The sequence below is a fragment of the Ascidia mentula genome, chromosome 3, assembly GCF_947561715.1.
Source record: "Ascidia mentula chromosome 3, kaAscMent1.1, whole genome shotgun sequence".
NCBI classification, from domain to species: Eukaryota; Metazoa; Chordata; class Ascidiacea; order Phlebobranchia; family Ascidiidae; genus Ascidia; species Ascidia mentula.
In genome coordinates, this window is record NC_138568.1 from 7,196,161 (window position 1) to 7,213,038 (window position 16,878).

At 39.0% G+C, this 16,878-nt stretch overlaps 3 protein-coding genes across 3 annotated transcripts; 2 read left to right on the forward strand and 1 right to left on the reverse strand.

The window, feature by feature from the left end:
• Positions 1-250: 250 nt before the first annotated feature.
• On the reverse strand, positions 251-6,531 carry LOC145894416 (uncharacterized). Its single transcript, XM_082983000.1, has 10 exons — positions 6,413-6,531; positions 6,116-6,264; positions 5,578-5,646; positions 5,053-5,168; positions 4,659-4,809; positions 3,707-3,854; positions 3,383-3,533; positions 3,014-3,147; positions 2,771-2,916; positions 251-1,638 (listed from the first exon to the last, which is right to left on the reverse strand). Exons 1-10 carry the CDS (start codon positions 6,503-6,505, stop codon positions 1,512-1,514), a joined length of 1,284 nt encoding a protein of 427 aa, XP_082839126.1. The 5' UTR covers positions 6,506-6,531; the 3' UTR covers positions 251-1,511.
• A 3,017-nt stretch (positions 6,532-9,548) lies between these two features.
• LOC145895131 (uncharacterized) lies at positions 9,549-11,842 on the forward strand. Its single transcript, XM_082983889.1, has 3 exons — positions 9,549-10,388; positions 10,820-11,129; positions 11,489-11,842. Exons 1-3 carry the CDS (start codon positions 9,585-9,587, stop codon positions 11,581-11,583), a joined length of 1,209 nt encoding a protein of 402 aa, XP_082840015.1. The 5' UTR covers positions 9,549-9,584; the 3' UTR covers positions 11,584-11,842.
• Positions 11,843-12,809: 967 nt separating this feature from the next.
• Positions 12,810-14,419, forward strand: LOC145895264 (uncharacterized). Its single transcript, XM_082984040.1, has 2 exons — positions 12,810-13,622; positions 13,904-14,419. The coding sequence occupies exons 1-2, from the start codon at positions 12,819-12,821 to the stop codon at positions 14,159-14,161; spliced, it is 1,062 nt and encodes a 353-aa protein (XP_082840166.1). The 5' UTR covers positions 12,810-12,818; the 3' UTR covers positions 14,162-14,419.
• Positions 14,420-16,878: the final 2,459 nt, after the last annotated feature.

Here is a 16,878-nt window from a genome sequence, read left to right on the forward strand (position 1 = left end):
CTACATGTGCTCAATACCAGGCCAAGGAGGAACTACATGCGTACGGCAGATGCATGGTTTTGCCTTTTTACATTAGCGATGACATCATTCGGCACATCTGCGGAAGCTGCGAGAACCGGAAATTGTAAGCGTGGGCTCGTACCTCACAACATTACGCGAGGGTGGTTCTATTAAACACCGGATATATTCAAATCACTGCTGCTGTAGCATTCAAACAACTGGTGACAAAAGCTTTGGTAATTTTCTTTTTTTCACGCGGTTTGCACGACAAATCTATAGCAGTGTGACGCATTTCAGTACAAGAAGACATCAAAGTGCCGGCGAAAAAGCAATTATACACATGACTGTACACGACAATATATATATATATGTATGTATGTATGTATATATGTAGGATGCATACACATGCACAAATGTACAGCAAATTATAGGTAGAAATTTATATATGGGCGGAATCGTCGACATGAAGCAAAAATGCAGCTATGCGCCGAATAGATGGAAGTTACCACAAAAATAGCAATGTATAATACAGTCTCTAACATCAAAATGCACAGAATGCGCGAGGCTGCGACAAGTCACATTTACTACGAGTAGAATTTTTAACGAGGTTTCTTTCACTGGCAGTTTCCTCCTGTATGGGCATTTTTGAATCAATATCACATTTTGTACCAGTTTCCCTGGGTGAAAATGTGAAAAGGAACACAAATAGTGCGACAAGAAGGCACTGAATTTGCCGTCTTACGGCGGAATTAGGTTTCGGAATGATTAAGGTTTAAAGGGGCAAGGTTAGAAGCTAGGTGGTAAGGAACTTGGTAAGGAATTGGTGTGGTCAGCGTGGTGCAGGACAAGCAGAAATAAAAACGTTCTCAACATATTATTTTTTTGCGGGATTTATACAAGACCCCGCAGAGACCGTTTATTGTGGTCACAGGCAGCTTTCAAAGCTGTTGGGTGTTTAGGTGATTTCCGTCAATACAAAGCGAGAAATGCGTATCGATGGTGTAACACTGTCAAAATGATTGGTGTTTGGCACATTAGTGCGGAATCTAAAGATAAAGACAAGCCGTGCGATAAGTTTACGCTTTGATTAATGAGCTGTAAGGTGTTGTCCGCATACCCGGAGGTGCGCTGACAGCATAGGATGTATAATGTTGTGATCTGCGTCTATACGATTACAACATGTTTGTACAGAAAGTGCAAGTACGCGAGGCTGTGGTGTTGAAGGAGCAACATAAGTCTCCTTCAACGGAAAAATATTGAGTTATTGGAAAGCGAGATAACGCGTTTCAAAAGTTTAAAAATGTTACAGAAACTTTAGGTCGCCAACTGCTATATTTTAAAAAGTAAAACTGAAACTTTACACACAGAAAAATACATTTGGTCTTAAAACAGCTAAAACCACACGCAACTCGTACGTCATAATCACGATTTGTAGTGACGTCATAATGCCCTTATTTGTGACGTTATTGCAATTGTGGAAGTAGGAAAACGAGAAACTGAAGCTATTTTTTTTACAAATCGTCGCTTTCGGGCAACAAACTCTCTTCCAGAAACTTCATGGATCGTGTTTGGTGATAATTCCGCTGGGGGGCGTCCTCGCGCAGAGCTTTCAAAACCTCAGATTCCTCATTTTCCTCCCTGGAAAAACGAAGGAATGTTCAAGAGCTGGTTCGGTTTAAAAGGACAATACACTATACCTGCACTGTATATCTCAGAACTGACAATTTGCAATGCCTTCCTTTCTTTTCTGTCCCTGAAAAAAAACCTGTGCTGCAGTCACTACTACTTACCACTTGGTACTTCCTAACAGGTTTTACCAAAATCGTCCTTCTTCCAACTGATCTCTTCACTTTCAGATATATATCTTGACTTTACTGTCCACTGCATCCTTATGTTTGAATGCAAAAAAAATGCACACAACTTATTCACTTTGTCGAACATTTTACTTTCTTTTGTCTTCAACCTTTTCACAATTTTGTTAATTTCACTGCACAAATTTTTATTTATAACACCAAACTTGTCTATCACCACTGGACTACTATACTTGTACGCATACACCTTCGCTGAGGGTGGAAAGTTGTCAATGCACCATTGCACTTCCATCGTCAATACCTCTGTAGGACTATTTATTATACACATGTGAATAACACTAAAAATTCAGCCAAACCCATTAAACGAAAGTCAGTCTTACAGGAAGATAAACATAAATAATCCGAGGTTTGTGTGTTTACCAGATGCCGGATAAATCACATGTTCGGGAAGAGGGCCATAATTTTTATGATCACAAATCACAACATTAACTTTCAGGTTTGTTCCTCGATCGGCAACCACACCACACAGCCAGTCACGACATCCCGTAACGTGACGGGTATATTGGCAAAGTATGACGCAACTATCGGCCAGGAAATGCTTATCAAATCGGACCGGTACGCAATTCACCCACTCCGCATGATAAAACCGTGTAATGCCTTATAAAGACTTTCATACTGAGCAGAGAATAATGAGAAGGGACGCCCAGCGTACATGGTATTTTCGTGTTACAAAGAGCGTGGGTGCCCTGATGTGTGTTTTAGGTGTGGAAGATGGCTGTTTTGGTGTGACTGCCGATGCTGTACCTACACCTGCTCGACACCTACACTCATCTGGAGACAAGCTCAACTATCACTAAATTTTACTGCCCTTCTGCTACTTTATTCAGTACAAAGCTCATTCCTGTCTAAATGTCTTTCATAAGACCTTGCCTAATTGGTATGGCATAAAGACCACTTACTTGGTTGGTGACTGCTTCAATTGACCTTGGTAAGTGTCTTTGACATTTTGGGAAGAATACAATCCAAGGGAGGTGCTTGCCACCACTCGTTTTGCATCTTTTTGTGGATTAGATGTAGCAACAAAATTTGGACGTGGTGCAGAGTACTAAACAATGCAAATAATCACAGTCAAAGAAACATAGGTAGTTATTACAATGAAAGGATTATGAGTAAAAGTTTACACTTGGGTCTTTAAAACTCACTTGATTTTCGCCATCGGTCTTAACAGTGACGTGACATCTTGTTGACTTAGAGCCATATTTGTTCATTATTGTACAAGTGTAAGTTCCTAAAAGCTCAGGGGACAACTCTCCAAGTACAAGTGTGTGTATTGGTCCTAAAACAACAATAGTCAAAAGTAGTTATAAATTTGCACACTAAGCGCAGTGAAGACTTGAAAAGTTGTATTAAAAACATTTAGGAAGCTGAAATGCACATTGTTTTGACCCATCAGATCAATGAAACTGGCCATTAAAGACCAGCCAAACAGAGACCTTTTCATTTAGGGTTACTTCGAATTCAGCACATGTTTAGTTATAGCATAACCTTTGACATATTTCAGATCAGCCTACCATTGCTAAGAAAACGAATATCCTTTTCCTTAGATTCCCTTGCAGGCTTATTATTGTGATACCAATGCACAGAAGGAGTGGGCATATTGGATCCAATGCGTACTTCCAACACTGCAGGGTCACCCAAAGGCGATGAAATATCTTGCAAGGCCTAAACAAAAACCTTTATTTAAAATGTGGAACAACAGACTGCATTTTCCTAGGTTAGTTTTTGACCAAAATAAATAGCATTACATATATGCCTACATTGACAGGTATTCAAGGAAAACATTCTTTTACTTAACAAGGAAACTGCATATGTTTTTAACATTCTGCTACATTAACCTTTGCAAATGTAGGTTCCCCATATCTTGGTGCAGCCGAGCCCTGAAAGAATTTTCCAATGTTTCCGATTGCTTTATTGCGATCAGTATCACCGTTTCCAGCCGATGCAGCAACAGGGGCAGCAGAAGGGGTAATTCCATTACTTGGGCTGCATTTTAATGGATGTCATTTAGGTGTGGATACGCAATTCAAAACAACCGTATTAAATCACGAAAAATGGATTATTTATTTTTTCAAATAGCACTAATTTAGCTTATTTTTAAATAGTTGCACAGTTCGAAACCGAGGAAATACTAAGAAATTGGAGGTAAACTATTTTTAAAAGAGATTTAAATTAAAGCTTTTTGAATCACTGAGGTTTTTAAAAATCCCCAAGGAACTACATCAAAGTATAAACCACACGGATGAGGTCATCTCCCAAACACAAAACACCAACCATATATGTTACAGGCTTCAAAAAGCACACTGTTCTTGTGACTATCAACTTAAAAGGGCCTGAACTTTTCAAGCGCTAATTGTTATTTAGTAACAATGGACATGGATTGTTGGAATTTACTACACCCCGCAAGGGTAATTATAGTTTTGAGTAGCCCATTCACGACTGTGATTGAACAATACACCAACACTCTGGAATGCAAACAACCATTCAGAGGCATTGTCACAAAACAAAACACATTCCAATAGTGACTACTAAGCAAACAAGTGGGGTAATTTGAAAGTCTGAACAACTGGCTTTGCCCCAGTGAAAATATATACAGTTGTGACAAAGAGAACTCTTCATGGTATGATTCACATTCACTCATTACATCACAATTTTTTGTTCCTTACTGTTAATGCGGTACAAGTATTTGATGATTATACTCCTAATACATTTTTTCTTACATTAGCAACTCACTACATTTTTAACGTTGGTACATTAGTTAACCACGCAAGTATTTGATAAACATGGTACCTGGTATCATGTGAAGGCCATGTTTTAACTACACTTGCTTTCATGCTCTCAGGAGCAGTTTGTTTCTCTTTTTCTTTTTCCTCCTCTTCAAGCATTTGTTTAATTTCTGGAGTTATCACAATTGGTTTCTTTTCTTCACTCCTCACTGGTGCTACAAGAAAAAGAGACATAAGTGTCATTACCGTGTTACACAAAAATATTTGCCAGAAACAACAAATGTTCGTCTTTTTTACATGCTAAGTTGATACAATTATTACCTAAAGATTTATTTATATGACTTTAAGCCCCACTTTTGTTTATATATTTATGTATACATGGTATGACTTTTTTCAGGAATATCTTGTAAGTTAAAGATGCCATTTTTTAAAAGGAATGTTCTATCCTTCACATTTACCTTTGTATAAAGCTTTGGTCATTGCTTTGGACTGCTGAATTTGTCCTTCCTTTTGCCAATTGCCTGGATCGTCATATTTAGCATACCTCGTTTCACCAGGTTTGTATGCAACAGCACTAAAAGTCAGAGTGACGAGTTAAGCACACAGGTTATCATAAACTTGACAACACCATTAATCAAATTATGCCATTGGCAGAAATAGAACAGAGACAGCACAGATAACTGCAATGATTACATATGATTTAGCACTACTGCACATGGTAAATGTCCTGACTTATTAATGTAATTACACATAAGGGGAAAAGAAAAGACCAAATGAATCAATGTTTTAATTGAAATAAAACTGTTCTCCTAACATGCCCAGCACACAAGAGATCAAGAAAATATGCACCAGCCAAAAGCACAAGGAAACCAAAAAACCACAAAACTTGTGTGCTAGAAAAGGTGGCTGTGACAAATAGTATTCCTTTACAATTTCTCAAGGTATGAGTTTTAAACAGTACACAGATAAAAAAATATATAAACCTAGATTTTTGTTGGTCTTGAGCTGGAGGTTGATATGGAGCAGGTGCAGCAGTGGAAGGCTTAGGCTCGCTGAGAAAACAGGTGATGACATGGTAAAATGATGTTTTAAAGATTTGCAGTTTATATTTTGTTATGGTTAAATGGAATTTATGCCTATGGTTGATAAAAGCCAAATATGGTTAAGGGACACAGCCAGTACAAGCGTTAGCACTGTACCATTAATGTTTGTCAAGTGGAGGCCATTTCTCTTAATTACAGTACGACTGGTTCAGTAGGTAAAATAAACAAGCTCTATTTAAATGTAATTATTTACATCAGTAGTTGTCACCGTACTGTAATGTTTACTTTACAGTAACAAAAGTCGGATGCAATTAGTGTAACAATAAAAGTGCAAAGCATAATACAAAACAACAGTATCTGCATCAAGTTTACCATACCATTTTAAACAATGCAATTTCAAACATCAAAGGTTTAAAATTGTAGATATTTAACCACATACAGTATTCATTACAAGATTAAAACTCCTATTTTGGCAAACCTCAAATGCAAGGTAAGAGTCGCACCAGCACTTTTGATTTTATTCTGGGCTTCATGGTGACCCAAATTTGCGAACTCTTCTCCATTTACCTTTTCAATTAAATACCCTTCTTTGACACCAAATCTTGAGGCTTTTCCACCACTTGTAACCTAATATTAAATACATTGTATTATGTTGTGCATTCTAAAAATTTTATCATTACAATGCAATTAAGTAAGAAAGGTTATAAGGGCAAACTTTGCTAAAGCTAAAAGAATGCAGCTACAAGTACATACTATACATGCCATTTTCACTTACTTTTGCAATGGCAAGTGGCTGGTGGAAGTCCTTGCCACCTTTCATTTTAAAGCCCCATGGAGAACCACCAGTGAGGGTGATGATAATAGTCATGTTGTCCTAAATAAACCTGGGCACCTGCAACAAGTTCATATTGATCAACCCGGCGACCCTCAGCCATCCATGTAATATTTTGGAAAAAAGAGTTAAATAAACGTTATTTTGGCAAGCAAAGTTAAGTAGAATTACCACAATAAAAATTAAGTAAGATTCTAATCAACTAATTATCATAACGCCAACAAATACGCCTACTCGCAGTCTCGCACATACATTGTACACCGATGGTTTAAACCCACACACAATATACTGAAGCAAATGGGCTAAACAAATTGCAATGCACCACGTACAGAATAGTTGACTGTCTGTTGATAACTGCTACATAACAGCAAAAAATACTAAATGCACTTCAACCACACCACACCCTGTACATGCTCGATGCACCAACCCGGCAGATCTGCAACTGGAAGTGCGGGAACACTAAACTGTATTTAAATCCCAGCAGCGCATCAACCCACGTGATCAATTTGTCTGCGGCAGGAAACAGTTTATTCTCAAGAAACAGGGATAACAAACTGTAGTGCTTCAAATCAAGCATGTCAGCAAAGCATTAAGTTAAGAAATGTTACATCTATTGTACCAGGGTCTTGATTCCCACCAATATAAATATATTTGGTTTCTCCACGTCAAGAATCTCTTTATTGAATGACCGATGTATTAGCCGTCACACCAAGTCAGATTCTGACATAAATGCAATGGTTGCGACGGTTTAAGGTCTGTCAAAGTCCACAGGGTCGCAATACGCCCCTCTCTTGCGTAAGTTTTTTCTATGTAATATATATGTGGAAAATGATAAATACAGATAAATGGTATTAAAATAAAAAATATGAATTTGTTTCACGAACCCAAAATTTTACTCTACGCCTCCAAGTTCTGCCGCGACCGATAATTTGAGACGCAAAGACCAAACCCATTTTCCAGTCTTTTATTAGGTTTATTATGTCGCTAACCGCAATTTCTCTTCAATACGTGAGGACTTCAGTTTTTTAACGTTCCGAGGCTTTGGTAGCCGTCGAAAAATTCGTTTGCCTCCCCAGGCATTATTCTTTCGAAAAAGCGGTACCTGAGTGTTTAGAAGAGACGATTATAATACCGCAAACTTGATGACGTGCACAGTTCGGTCGATCTTGTTGGTTTAAGCACGGTATGCAGGAGAATTGAAGCTTAAATGTTTGGCCTAAGAATCAGATAGAGGTGATATATCTTGTCCTTGCTTTTAACGCCGGCGGTGTGGAAAAAGTTGACATATAACACCGTACTTATGCAGAAAGATAAGGATATTGTTCCATGTTTGATGACTGAGTGGAGTGTTTTGTATGAGAATAACAAAGTTGAGCGGCAAAGCTGTTCATTTGTTTATTTGCCGAGCCTGAATGTTTAGGTATGGTCTTCGCACCCACAAAGTATAAGTTCTCTGTCCGTAGCAGATTAGCAAACCACTATTTGTTTTGATGTATATATAGCGCTGAGGTTGACTAGCATTTTTGAGAGTATGATCGCAGCACGATGCTAAGAAGATTTCGTGCAATGACATTAAAAGTCTATGCCTGATTACTTCGAAACTTCGTAGAGGCTATGTCTGTGTGAGCTTTATTGGTAGTTTCGTTCTAAGAGTCTTGAATACATGTTTGGCTTTGAACAGAGAGGGTTAGAGAAAACGGTTTGTTACTATCCAGACCAGTGGTTCTTAACCGGTGGGAAATTATACGGTGGTATGTGGGTAATTAGTTGGCACCGAAATATACAAGAATAGTTGGAAAAGAAATATTTTGTATAAAAAAAGTATAACAAATATAACAACAAGAAAAAAAATACTAATGGGAAATAAGGATTCCGTTCAAACTGAAAGCGAGAAATGAGATAAAAGTGATAAGGAACCACTGCTTTAGACTGTGGTGCTTGTTTCCACTCTACATCTGATATGCATACGTCACACTTAATTTTTAGTTGCTGGAAGTTGAAGTTGAAGCGATTTTAAACCAGACCCATGCAGCATTTTATCACTGTCGGTAGTTTTCGTGGAAATGTTGAGGGATGTTATTTTCGATTCTACGTAATACTTGGCGATGACCAGCTTCCTTCGTTTCCCGTTGACGTATACTTTTTTGACACGAATACTTTTTTCTGTTTTTGCACGTGGCCCCCGGAAGTTGTTGTCACATATTACGTCACATCCGCGCTTGGCGAATATACTAAGTGCGGTTGTTTGCTGAAGGTTTGGTTGAGGTTCATACAGTACTAGTTTTACTGCTATTTTTGTTGCAAGGCATACTAATGTTGTTTATGCGTTTGATGCATCATTATTGTTGACATAACCCTAAGGAAGTCTCGCCGAATGGCAGACGAAACGTCGGTTTCAAATAAACACTTTAGAAACTAAGTGACAGAAGAGCAATTCCGACTAAGTCCTAGTTTTTTTTCTGTTCCGCTCGTTATTGTGGGTCAAGTTCACTCAATTGAAATTTTAAATTTGATTTAGGCGTTATCAAGGACAGAAAGGATTGTCAAATCCTTGTATATGATTTGTATCAATACCAGGTTCAAGTCCACCCAGTTTATAGAGATTTACCGACAGAAAGATGTTTTATTTCATAAACCGCTTTAGCAAAACAACTCGTAAGTTTAATTTTAACAGACAGAACGCTTTTTGCGCATGATTTTGCAGTGTTTACGTTTTGTTTGATGTGGCCTACACAGCACTGACTAATTTGCATATAGGATTCTTCGTTTATCATTGCAGGTTTGTAGAAACAACGCACAGCACCTGCATATTCTCTACACAACGCATAAAATCAGCATGCAACAAAATTTTGCATGTTATATACCTACCAACGTGGATAGGATCAACAATTAGCGTATGTCGTGTCAGCCGCTGCTTCCAGGATACGTTATCAAACAAGCAAGCGTGCAGTTTAGAGTCTATGATTAAGGACTGAAACTAAGACAAGACCATATATATTATCGACGTTTTTGACCATTTGAGCTGTAGCCAAATTTAGTACAAAGCACGACATTTAATGTATTTTGTTGCTTTAGGTTTCCAAAAGGAGTATAAGTATCATCGTAACTTTAAAAGATGAACAACTCTGCTTTAAACCTTACAGAAGACGAAGATTTTCAAGTTTTTTCTATGGCCATGTTTGTGATTAAGCAATGTATTTGGGCTGCCCATGCATTGCTAGTTCTCTATCTTGGATTCGCGCTCACGCTGTTTGAGACACAACGCAACAAATACCGAAGTGATCTTGGAACTCCACACAGTAGTGGAAGAAAGATATCACGCAGACGAAACACTACTAGTACTGGAGGCGCAGCACGCAGAAGCTTCTGGTTAAACATATTCGGCGAAAATCCCATGTGTCTGCTTACGTTATTTTCCATAGCGCTTCGATGCATCCTTCTCCAAATTGAATTCAACTATGGAAGTACTTCCAAAATTATTTGCAAGGTTTTTGGCACCATATACACATTGTTGGGGACAGGCGGCCACTTCGGCGTCTACGTATTGCTGTGGGCAAGACAATGGGGCCTGTACAACACCAACCCAATAAAAACCTTACTTACAACAACGTTACGAGCGGTCAACATTGGAGTGCTGGTGGGATTGGCAACGGCAGGGGTTTTCATGACAAGCATGTTTATTTTTAGTTTCAACAAATTTTTAAATACACCCAACGGTTGTCTGTATCAGGAAACATCTGACGAGAAAAAAGTTGTTACGATTACCACTGGCGTTTTTGTCGTGTGCTCAGTGGTTTTCCAAGCCTGTCTGCTAGCTCTTACTGTTTACCCTTTGAGCAAACATTACGGAAGTATGTGGTTTTGCTGTAGAGGGAAATCGCCGAAAATTAACATGTCCAGTTCACTGCAACGAGTTCAGGTTGGTAAATATTGTAGGTCTGATCAAAGCCCTATGCACAGTAGTGTTTCCCAACCGGTGGTACGCGACGGCATTCTAGGTGGTACGCGAGCACCTTTCGGTATTTTGCGGAAATAGTTCGAATTGAAAAAAAAACGTAAGTGATCCCAAAATGTCCGCTAATTCATCTCCCGCTACTTCATCAGGTTACTGTGTAACATTATACTAGGTGGTACGCGTCGAAATTGTTTACATCCTAGTGGTACGCAACCACAAAAAGGTTGGGAGTCGCTGCTATACAGAGAGGCATTTTTTTTCGTATTGCAGTCTCCACCTATTTCATTTTTAATTTACTTTCGTTTTTTTTATTCTTGGTAATTTTGACTATTTTACAACAACACGCTGAACCCTATTAAAAAAAATTGATGCGTTTTTTCAAACTTTTCAATCAGAAAGTGGTTCGACGCATTTCAATCAGTTGCGCAGTCTGCGTGGGAACCGACCTCCTCTTCGGAATAGCAATGGGCATCCAGTCCATGATATACGACAACCGAACCACCTTCCTTTTGATGTCCAACAACTTAAACATGGTCGTAAATCTAGTAGCAGTGGTGGGATCCTTTAGCGACTGGATGGAACGACTTTTCCCCTGGAAGAGACGCCCCCGCGTGGCAGGCATCGAAAGATATCGGAGCACCGCAAGCGAGGGAAGGGGAACCACTGACGGTGTTACCGCAGTGACTCCTATAAAAACGCCAGAAAGTGAGTATACTGTTATTATATTTCTAAAATTTATTGATAGCACAGTAGTATTGTGTTTTAACACGTTTAATTCTGATTGTGCTTGTGTATGTTTAAAATTGATGCAATTTTCCTCCATATTTGGGTGCAAAATAAGTGGATTTAATAACTTTGAAAGGGAAAGCCAAAACTTAACTGATGATGAACCCGGTATGAGTTCGAAACGTTCACTCAGAATATGATTAACAGCATCCTAGCTTCGGCTTTCCTTTTCAAAGTTCCCTCCATATATTTCGTAAGAATGCGAAAGACATTATCCTGAAAACCATTTTAAGAACAAAATTGCTTCAGGTAACAGTATAATATCTGACTTTGTGCAGGAAGTAACGCTACCCGAATCAACGCAAAAAGCAACGATATTTCGGAAGTCGCAGAGTCTTCAAACAAATTGATGGAAGAAACCACGTCCGTTTGAAGCCAAACAATTAACAGTTGTTGAACATTCGGTTGTTGAAGCATTCAAGTTGAGATTTGCATGAACTGGAGGTAAAAACGACATTGTTCCTTCTGGTTTGCGTTTATGCCGAGGATCACACTTTGAGTGTATTGATTAATTTTGCGAATAGTTGTGTTTTTCAGAATCGTTTTGTGATAGATCTCCCTTTACAAATCTACCACTGTTCTTTTCAACGCATATTTCAGAAACTTATCAAATTTCTGAGAACTTGACTAATCCAAACGTAAAAACGAACTGAAATCAAAATATGAGTTCATGTGAAAAGCTACGTTATTGTGTATGACGTAAATAAACCAAATCATGCACACATTTTGCCGTTGCTGCATTTTGTGACGTCAGATATAGTCGACTATGCATTGGAAATTGTTGAACAACTACAAAAACTATATGAAAAACATCCTAAAATGACACATCGTTAACAGCGCATAACAAAACGTGTTATTTATGCAACGGAAGCATGCGATTAAACACTGTTCACAGCAACGTTTACGTGCAAGTGAACAATTTGTCTGCGACAGAAAATAGTGTACTCGCAGCATGGGGTGTACACAATATAGTCACTGCGCTTAAGCACACTAGTATGAAAACATCACCCATTATATGCTGTATTTGTTGCATCAAATTCACAAAACTTTGCACGTGGGCCGGACGATTTCACAAAAATAAATTTTTTGATCGCAAAGGTTGAAACTTCTGAAACTTTAGTACAAAATCCATTGGCGGGAAGAAGTGGCGTTTGTCTGAATAAATATTGCACTGTAATGTACGCTTATCCTGACTGACGTACACTTCACTGATTAATTTGCATTTAGTTTGCATAGGTGGAAACAACGCACTGCACGCACGTTCACCAACTTTCGCAAAAAATCAGCATATAGCCAAAACAAAAGCAGTTGAACCGAAAGCTTAGATTGATAGAACAAAGAAGTATTTTAGCGCACGTGTAGGTCCAGAATGTTGACGGAATGGTTTAATTCAAGCGAGCACGTGATTTCTAATAAAGGAGAATACGACCTAGTTAAATACAATTTTGCTGCCAGGCATAAAAATGGCGACTACGAAGCGTTTATTTAAATTTACAAATTTACAATTACTTTTGAAAGATAGTCTTAAGTTAAGATGCACTGATCTGGATGTTTATAACTTTCTACGTCTAAACACAGATTAAGGCCTATTATAGACACTGGCTGAAAATGAACAATTCAATTTTAAACGTTACCGAAGACGAAGAATTTCAAGTGTTTTCGCCAATCGTGTATGCCATAAAACAAACTGTTTGGGCGGCACATGTATCAACCACACTCTACCTTGCCTTTGTGCTTATACTGTTTGAGAAACAGCGCAGTAAGACTCACAGTGATCCTGGAACTCCTCACAGAAACGGAAACAGAATCAAGTCGGTTAGTAAAATCACTGGAACCAGAGGTTTTACCCACAAAAGCTTTTGGTGGAACATATTCGGTGAAAATCCAATGTGCCTTCTTACGTTGAGTGCAATAGCACTACGATGCATTCTTCTTGAGATTGAGTTCAACTACGGTGGTAGCTCAAACAGTATTTGCAAGGTTTTCAGCAGTTTCTTTACGGTGCTGGGTGCCTGCGGCCACTTCGGTGTGTATGCGTTGCTTTGGACGAGGCAGTGGGTTCTATACAACACCAAACCAATCAAATCTTTACTCACCAAAACGTTGCGTGTGGTCAACATTGGAGTAGTTGTTGGACTACTCGTAGCAGTATCTTGCACAACAGGTCTTCTCATTTCCAGCTTCAACAGGTTTTCAAATACGCCCATCGGTTGTCTTTACCACGAAACAACTTCAGAAAAAACAGTTATTACGGTTACCACCGCCGTCATAATGGTCTGTTCACTCTTTTTTCAGGCCTGTCTTTTGGCTTTGACAGTTTATCCTTTGACCAAACAGTATGGAAGAGGGTGGTTTTGCTGCAAGAAGAGAAACGGGGAAGTGAACACGTCCAGTTCGTTACAACGAGTTCAGGTTTGTAATTGCCGTTAGAATCTATTGCGAGGCTTCGGACGACAAACGTTTATGATTTTTGTGACAGATATTTTTTAATCCAATGCATTTTAGCATAAGGTACATACTTACACCTTTCTCCACGTCATTGCATTGAAACAAAACATATTCTTTTATCAACTGTAACACTGCACTCAAGACTCTTACGTTATATTTTACAACGTTTTAAAGTTTTTCAATGCTATTATTTCATTGCTGTTCACTGCAAGACGTAAATAACAGTCAACAATTTTACATAACAGAAAGTCGTGCGGCGCATTTCTACCAGTTGCGCAATCTGCCTTGGCACCGATCTCCTGTTCGGAATAGGAATGGGCATCCACGTCATGGTTTTCGACGACAGGACGACTTTTCTGTTGATGTCGTACAACTTTAAATTAACCATTAGCCTTATAGCGGTGGTGGGCTCCTTCGGTAACTGGAAGGAACGGGTTTTTCCCTGGTTGAGACGAAATCCCGTGCCCAAGGAAGGGGAACCACCTATGGTGGAACCAAAATGACCATTGCATTGCACTTTTGTTGCTTTCAGGTTCTTTTATTTTCGACCATACTGTTCTATGAACGCGGCGCGTAACATTCCCTGTCACCGATTCCATTTGTGATATAACTATAGCTTGTGAATGAGCAAAATGTGCCATCATATTTCAAATGCGTCGATGATGTTTCCGCAACCTTTGTACAGATCGGAACTTGACCAGCTAGATATCAGTTTCGTGCACTTAGCGAATATTTCTGAAACTTTTTTTAAATGTTCCGTTTTGCTGTGACAGATGTTTTCAAAAGCCTAAAACCAACATTTAAAAAAGTCCTAAAAGAATGTTATATTATGTTTGAACCCAAACCAACATTATCTTCACTGACAAAGCTGTGTTATGAACAGTTTGGTTTATGCTTTTTATTAGATGTGCATAAACCACAGTACTTATTAACGTTCGCAAGAACTACACAAAAATTGTGTACGAGCCTTGGTCAGTAAAAGTGTATTTTTTTAGCTTTCGCCTTAGTTTGTTTTGTTATAGTAGTGTTGATAATTAGAACAAAAATAAGTTCGAAAGTTTGTGATGAAAGTATTGCTTACAAAAACTTTCGCTGAAATAAAATCTACAGCATACACAAAAGAAATATCGCAACAGCACGCTTCCAAACACAGCTTAACGGGGATTGTCTGAGGGCGTCACACACTCTGTCCTCAGTTGATCTGGAAGTGTTTCGTTATGGAAATCTTTAATTTCCATTATTTCGTTGACTTTCTTGGCAACTCCACATCGCTCTGAAAACAAAATGGGGGACAGAAAAAAAGTTTTGGAATCATAGTATAGCTTTTTGAGAATTGTTACATTGCCAAATAACGTGACACGTTCTTAATGCAGGATGCATTTTCTTTATTTTTTATGTATTACTTTCCGCTATATGCTCTTTACTTACTAAACTTAAAGGAATGATTCATGAAAACCCCATACTCGATGAATATGGTACTTGGGAGTTTCGTAATAACATGCCCAATATTTTGCCTGCCCAAAGCAAATAATCAAAGTGCGCCAAACCCATATTCTCTTACATTTCGGTGTGTGTAATGGAGTAACCACTGTCACAGCATCGGTGGTTACCCTTGTATCGCTGCCGTTGTTTCCGTGAGTTTGGACGCCATCAGCAGCAGACACACGACAGCGCTTTGCCCAGAAGAACAGCCTCTCTTTCCAGTCGCAGAAGGAGAATATCACAGCTATCAGGCTCACTGTGACGGTGAAGTTGTAGAAAATGAGCAGAAAGGTCGTGTGGTAATTAACCAGAGAAGTACGAATGATTTCCACGATTCCGAAACTGACGTCATTGCCGACGCAGATTGCACAGCTGATGAAAACTCGTCGCACCACTTTCTGGCGAGAAAAGGACATGGCAAAAGTTTAACCATAGTAGGGAACTTTGCCCTGCATCACCCCGTATAACAATACCAAAATCTTGAAATAAATTACCAACCGAGTTTGATAGGATATGTTGACCGACTATGGGTTTTACATAAACCTCAACGTTTTTTTGTCATGATTAATAAATAAATTTGTAATCATTTGTTACAATAGATTCAAGGGAAAAATGAATATCATAAAAATGATAAAGCTTATAGTCTAATCATAATAATACACTTTCGCAAACCTGTACGCGTTGCAACGAGTTTGGCACAGAATTGCCTGTCTCTCTCTTTTTGCAGCAAAACCAAACGCTGCCGTATTGCTTGCTCAGGGGGTACAAGGTTAAGGCCAGGAGGCTCAATTGGCATGTCACCGCCCCCAGGGTCATGACAGCCCACAAGGCGGAAATTATCGTCTTGTTTGAAGTGGGCTGCTGATAAAGGCATCCATTTGGCGCTGCTTGAACTTTGGTAAATCCCAAACTGAATAAAACGGATAGACTCAACAGCCCCACGAGCAGTCCTACCAACACTGCTATGTTAAATGCGCGAAGTTTTTTGGTGAGTAATATTTCCAACGGCTCGGTGTTGTATAATCCCCACTGTCGTACCCACAGCATTACGTAAACGCCGAGATAGCCGCATGAACCCAAAAGCGTGTAAACCACATCGAAGGGTCGACACAAAGATCCAAAGCTACTACCGTGGTTGAATTCTACCTGCAAGAGAATGCTCCGAAGTGCAATGGACGACAATGTGAATAAACACATCGGGTTTTCGCCTAATATGTTCACCCAGGCGCTTCTATGGGTTACAGCACCAGTTGCTGTTGTGTTTCGTCTTCGTGTAGTGCTTTTCCTGCTGCTGTGAGGTGTGCCTGGAACAGCATAGATTCTGTGTCGTCGAGTCTCGTAAATAATCAATGAACACAGAAGGTAGAAAACGAGCAAAGCGTGGGCTGACCAGATGGTTTGTTTCGCAACAAACATTGGCAAGGAAAACGTTTGAAACCTGACTGGGATTGAAGAGTTTAAATTGAAATCGGTAGACATGGTATACAACAACCTAATCCAGTGGACAGCAGTATCTTCCTGATGAAAAATAAATACAAAATATACGAGTTAAATAAAACAGTGGTATTAACTTTTTCCAAAACCTATTAAAACCTTGTCATTTTAAAGTCAATGTCTGGGGGTTGCTTTTCTGGCAATACGTTACAAACTATTGGGATTTATAATTCACCCTTGCCGGCCTTCAGCATATATATGACTTTTGCAAGGAGTCTTTGTACAATTTCCAGTAAAGCAACCA

Coding starts and splice junctions, on each gene's coding strand:
- LOC145895131 (XM_082983889.1), top strand. CDS start 9,585: ATGAACAACTCTGCTTTAAACCTTACAGAAGACGAAGATTTTCAAGTT. Junction 10,389..10,819: donor GTTCACTGCAACGAGTTCAG/GTTGGTAAATAT, acceptor CTTTTCAATCAG/AAAGTGGTTCGACGCATTTC. Junction 11,130..11,488: donor TCCTATAAAAACGCCAGAAA/GTGAGTATACTG, acceptor GACTTTGTGCAG/GAAGTAACGCTACCCGAATC.
- LOC145894416 (XM_082983000.1), bottom strand. CDS start 6,505: ATGACTATTATCATCACCCTCACTGGTGGTTCTCCATGGGGCTTTAAA. Junction 5,647..6,115: donor ACTCTTACCTTGCATTTGAG/GTTTGCCAAAAT, acceptor CTGTTTTCTCAG/CGAGCCTAAGCCTTCCACTG. Junction 2,917..3,013: donor AGACCGATGGCGAAAATCAA/GTGAGTTTTAAA, acceptor TGCATTGTTTAG/TACTCTGCACCACGTCCAAA.
- LOC145895264 (XM_082984040.1), top strand. CDS start 12,819: ATGAACAATTCAATTTTAAACGTTACCGAAGACGAAGAATTTCAAGTG. Junction 13,623..13,903: donor GTTCGTTACAACGAGTTCAG/GTTTGTAATTGC, acceptor TTTACATAACAG/AAAGTCGTGCGGCGCATTTC.